Source organism: Plasmodium fragile, assembly GCF_000956335.1.
Source record: "Plasmodium fragile strain nilgiri unplaced genomic scaffold supercont1.57, whole genome shotgun sequence".
NCBI classification, from domain to species: Eukaryota; Apicomplexa; class Aconoidasida; order Haemosporida; family Plasmodiidae; genus Plasmodium; species Plasmodium fragile.
The window spans coordinates 44,040-49,964 of NW_012192637.1; the positions used below are offsets into that span (position 1 = coordinate 44,040).

General features: G+C 40.4%; 1 protein-coding gene across 1 annotated transcript; it reads left to right on the plus strand.

Annotated features, from left to right (window-relative positions):
* Positions 1 to 1,203: 1,203 nt before the first annotated feature.
* On the plus strand, positions 1,204 to 4,469 carry AK88_04234 (uncharacterized protein; the record flags this gene model as incomplete). Its single annotated transcript, XM_012481844.1, has 4 exons — positions 1,204 to 1,302; positions 1,471 to 1,594; positions 1,791 to 1,879; positions 2,061 to 4,469. The coding sequence occupies 4 exons, from the start codon at positions 1,204 to 1,206 to the stop codon at positions 4,467 to 4,469; spliced, it is 2,721 nt and encodes a 906-aa protein (XP_012337267.1).
* Between the last annotated feature and the right edge of the window lie 1,456 nt (positions 4,470 to 5,925).

The window sequence follows — 5,925 nt, forward strand, 5'->3', positions numbered from 1 at the left end:
TTGGTGATGTGTATGTGCACTCTCCTGCTTGCGTAGAAGTTCGCACGGGGCTGTGTTTTTGTGTTTTATACCTTTAGTGTTTACATGTGGGCACACTGATGTATGTCCACATTTTTATTCACGTACGAGAATAGCCGCATATAAGAAAAAAATTAATTGTAGGCCCTGCCCCGTCTGCATGTCTGTGTGAGCACCAATTTTGATGTCCCCAATTGTCGTGTGCAACAATACGTTTTTTATTTCTAACTCGCGTTGTGCTTAGTCACATTTTAGCAGCGTCACCACGCATAGCCTGATATGACGAGCGCGTTTTTATGGAGTACACGTTTGTGCTCATCGTGAAAGGATAAAGGAGAAAAAAGTGCGTTGCTGTGTGGCAGCCGTGTGTCGCGTGTGTGGTTTCTGCATAATGCCTTAGTGGCACCTTTAAAAACTGCATGCGAGGGATCGAGTGAGACCACTGTTTTGTTGTGTACATACACGTAGGGGTAAGAAGCGGACACGCGAAAAGGGTGAGGGTTATACAATAGTACACACACTTCACATGCGAAGCAAGACTTCATTTTGTCTCGGAGCGTGCATGGAGAAAACGACAAAACGAGAGGGTAAAAAAAAAAAAATGACTGTCTGAGGTTTTATGATTGTACCATTCTGCTATTTCGTTATTTTTTTTTATTGTTTTTTTTTTTTTTTTTTTGTGGTAGCCTCCTTGGTCCACCCCTCATTTTTGTCACCTCATGATCATCAGCTGCAGTGACAGAAGTGTGCATGTCGTACATATGTGTGTTACATATAACTGCTCTGTGAAAATTTACGTGTATGTACGTGCCCCTCCCACATTCTCATCCGTATAGCATCCCGCGGGGGTAGAAAACCCTTTTGACGGTATAATTCACGTAATTAAATAATTTTTCTAATTAAGAAAAGGCCCCCCCCCCCTCCTACAGAGGTGTTCCTTTTTTGCACGTCGTTTTTTTTTTTTTTTTTTTGTTTTTTCTCTCCCCTTTTTAAATATATTACATACCCTTGCGGCAGGAGTAATCCCCTTGTGAATTTTTTTTTTTTTTAATTTTGCGCTTAATCGACTGCTCAAGTAGGAACAGTGTGTAGAGTTAGAAGAAAGTGAAGCAGTGCTTCTTCCAAGCCCGTCAATAGAGAAACCCCTTTAATTTTTTTTTTTATATCACTTCATTGTCCACTAAAATGACAAAGCGCGCTTTCATTTGGTGCCTCTATTTTATAACTTTGTTTTTTCTGTGTAAGAATGAACTGGCCTACTGTTCTGCAAACAACAACCAAGGAGTAAGTGAACGCTGAAAGAGGGAGAGTCCTGCAAAAGTTGCTTCTTCACCTTTGCTCACGTGCTAGGGAGGAGAAGCGATGCGTGTGTTTACATATCTTCCCGTTTTTCTCTCGAGCAGCGTTTAGTAGTTCCCGTGTTTACCTGCCTTTTTTTCCCCCTCTTCGCAGACGGAGAACTTCCTGAACAGAACGATTAATATTTTGAACGCCGGAAAAAATGTAGCCAAGCGATATGGACACAGCCAGCTGAAGCCAGTGCACATCCTGAGTGCCCTCGCGAAGAGCGATTATGGTAGGAGAGGCGTGTGATGTGTGAAGAGATGCACAGCGAGGCGCAGCGTGGCGCAGCGAGACGCTTGCTCAAACCTGGGTGGCCAATCGCCTGCCCAACTGAATACTGCACATCTCGCCGCTGCGCTAAGTAACCGCATCACATCACCCATACTAATTGTCGCTTACCCCCCCCCCCCACACGCACACCATTATAGGATCTAACCTTTTGAAGGAAAACAGCGTCAATGCAAGCAATCTGAAGCAGTACATAGATACTGCTCTGGAGCAGACCCGTGCCGGACCGGTAAGATTGGCGTTGCGGAGATGTCTCACGTGTAACGCGCGTGCAACGGCGTGACCGCATACGTGCTTCGCCTCATGCACGCTTCGCTTCATAAATGATTCGCCGCGTTCATGCTTCGCTTCATAAATGATTCGCCGCGTTCATGCTTCGCTTCATAAATGCCGCCCCCCCCTCTTTGTAGCCACTGGACAATAAGAGCAAGATCGTGTACTCGGACGAAGTGAAGGAAGTGCTGGCCCAGGCGGAGGCGCTGGCGAACAAGTACAAGAGCCAGAAGGTAGATGTAGAACATTTGCTTAGTGGCCTCATGAACGACGCACTGGTAAACGAGATCATGAATGAAGTGTACCTGACTGAAGATGCAGTGAAGGGCCTCATGAAAAGTAAATTTGAAAAAAATAAAAAGGATAAAGATGGAAAGTCTGGAGGTTTGTATATAGAACAGTTTGGTTCCAATTTAAATGAAAAAGTGAGAAATGGAAAATTGCAAGGTATATATGGAAGAGACGAAGAAATAAGAGCAGTCATTGAGTCACTTTTAAGATATAATAAAAACAGTCCTGTGCTGGTTGGACAGCCAGGTACAGGTAAAACAACTATTGTTGAAGGTTTAGTGTATAGAATTGAAAAAGGAGATGTGCCAAAGGAACTTAGAGGATACACAGTGATCAGTTTAAACTTTAGAAAATTCACATCAGGCACTTCATACAGAGGAGAATTTGAAACCAGAATGAAAAATATTATTAAGGAGTTGAAAAATAAAAAAAATAAAATAATACTCTTTGTTGATGAGATTCATTTGTTGTTGGGAGCTGGTAAAGCGGAAGGAGGAACAGATGCAGCGAATTTATTGAAGCCTGTTTTGTCTAAAGGAGAAATAAAATTAATTGGAGCTACCACCCTAGCAGAGTACAGAAAGTTTATTGAAAGTTGTTCCGCTTTTGAAAGAAGATTTGAAAAAATTTTAGTAGAACCCCCCTCAGTGGAAAACACCATTAAAATATTAAGATCCTTGAAGAGTAAATATGAAAATTTTTACGGAATACACATCACAGACAAAGCATTAGTGGCTGCTGCTAAGGTGTCCGATAGGTTCATAAAAGATCGTTTCTTACCTGATAAGGCAATTGACTTGTTGAACAAAGCTTGCTCTTTCTTACAAGTGCAGCTGTCGGGAAAACCTCGTATAATTGATGTGACAGAGAGAGAGATTGAACGTTTGGCCTACGAAATCAGTACGCTCGAGATGGACGTGGATAAAGTTTCAAAACGAAAGTATAATAATCTTATTAAAGAGTTTGAAAATAAAAAGGAAATGTTGAATAAGTATTATGAAGAGTATGTGATATCTGGGGAAAGACTCAAGAGAAAAAAAGAAGCTGAAAAGAGATTAAACGAATTGAAAGAACTTACACAAAATTATATTAATGCGAATAAAGAACCACCCATTGAGTTACAAAATAGTTTGAAGGAAGCTCAGGAAAAATATATGGAAGTGTATAAGGAAACATTAGCTTATGTAGAAGCCAAAACACATAACGCTATGAATGTAGATGCAGTATACCAGGAGCATGTTTCTTACATTTACCTGAGAGACTCTGGTATGCCACTAGGTTCCCTCTCTTTTGAATCATCCAAAGGCGCACTCAAATTGTACAACAGTTTATCCAAGTCGATTATTGGTAATGAGGATATTATAAAATCGCTCAGTGATGCAGTTGTGAAAGCAGCAACTGGTATGAAGGATCCTGAAAAACCGATCGGAACATTTTTATTTTTGGGACCTACTGGTGTGGGTAAAACGGAGCTAGCCAAAACGTTAGCCATTGAATTGTTTAACTCCAAGGATAATCTGATCCGAGTGAACATGTCCGAATTTACAGAAGCACATTCCGTTTCAAAAATCACTGGTAGTCCACCAGGTTATGTAGGGTTCAGTGACTCTGGTCAGCTAACAGAAGCAGTGAGAGAAAGACCCCACTCCGTTGTTCTGTTCGATGAACTAGAAAAGGCACACCCAGATGTCTTTAAAGTATTGTTACAAATTTTAGGAGATGGTTATATAAATGATAATCACAGAAGAAATATTGACTTTTCAAATACGATAATCATTATGACTTCCAATCTCGGTGCAGAATTATTTAAGAAGCAATTATTTTTTGACGCGAACAATTCAGATACCCCAGAATACAAAAGAGTGTTCGATGACCTCAGAATACAACTCATTAAAAAATGTAAAAAAGTTTTTAAACCTGAATTTGTAAACAGAATTGACAAGATAGGTATTTTTGAACCTTTGAGCAAAAAGAACCTGCGTGAAATTGTTAAGCTCAGATTTAAAAAATTGGAAAAGCGTTTAGAAGAGAAGAACATTCATGTGTCCGTATCGGAGAAGGCTGTTGATTACATCATCGATCAGTCATACCAGCCCGAGTTAGGAGCCAGACCAACTCTCATTTTTATTGAAAGTGTTATCATGACCAAGTTTGCCATTATGTATTTGAAGAAGGAGTTGGTGGACGACATGGATGTGCACGTCGACTTCAACAAGGCCGCCAACAATTTAGTAATCAATTTGACCGCCGTGTAGAGAAGCGTTTAGCGGCATGTAGCGGCATGTAGCGGCATATTTAGCGACGCATCTAGAGAAGCATTTTGGCGAAGCCCTTTTCCAGACCATTTTGCTATTTTCCCTTTTCTCTTCCCCGTTACTACTTCCTCTTCTCTTCTTCCTCTTTTCCCCCTTCCCCGCGTTACATGCACATTAACCACACGCACATTAGCCACACGCCGCTGAAGATTCAGTGGGTGCGCAAGCGTGCGGTGTGCTGCTTACCATCGAGGCGTTCGCCTGCGGCGACGTAGGCACGCTGAAAAGTGGTAGAAGTGTGTGCAAGTCGACGCCTTTTAAAAAAGTGTAGAAACAAAGGTGGCCCCAAAGTATAGAAAAACCGAAGGTTAAACACCAGACCGATGTCGAAGCCAATGCGGAAGAGGAATCCAGGCCGCTACTGCATTTTGTGAATTCAATTTTTTTTCTTCTCCCCCCCGTAATCCCCTTCTAGTTCCATTATCTCAATCCCCCGATGTTTTGCCATCACCTTTGATGTGCATAATGTCCATGCGGCCCTCGAGGCACAAAATTTTGCTCATTTTTTGCTCATTTTTTGCTCATTTTGTGCTCATTTTGTGCTCACGTTTTGCTCATTTTTCTTTTCATTTGATAAGACGTGGAAGGTGTGTCCCCCTTGTACCATTATATCTCCAGCATGCATATAGCCGTAATTTCTTTTTTTAAAATTAATTCCATTGTTTTAAGTGTGTGGTGCGTTTGTGTGTGTGTGTGTAGTGTTATGGCTGGTACCGTATCTACTCCTATGTGCACATACGCATTACACTTTTCCTCTTTTTTTTTTTTTTTTTTTTTTTTTTTTTTTCCTTTTTTTTTTTTTTTTTTTTTTTTTTTTTTTTTTGCCCAATGTTATTTCCTAATTAAGTTTTCGTGCAGCTCTACGTATGTTTATTTGTGCACGCCCTGCGTATATTTTAACTCCTTTATTTTTTTCATAGCCCTCTTTTTAAGTCTACATATTATTTATTGATTTATTTTACATGTGCGAAATTTTGTTTTTCATATCTTAATTCATTTTGTCCAACTTTTTACAAGTAAAAATTTTGACCCTTTTTAATTTTTTGAAATTCTTTTAAAAATCGAAACAGGCCAGATATAGGGGAAGGGTAACCTCCTCCTTCCCCCTCCCCAAGTACATATATATATAAAATATTCCTTGATCAAGGGGAGTTGACGTCTCTGTTCGGGTGTTTTGCACATTTTTCACATTTCTCGCACACCCTATTGTGGTTCGAATTGAGAGCGTTGTCTTTCCTGGATGCACTATGCACATCCGTAAAACTGTTTCGCTAACCAGAGGAAAATTTTTAAAATCGCTTTGGAAGCAGACCAGGTCGTGTGCAGCATTTTTTTGTCAGAAGAGCTACGCACCTCTTCTTTTGCTCGTAGACACCGTTTTTTTTTTTTTTTTTTT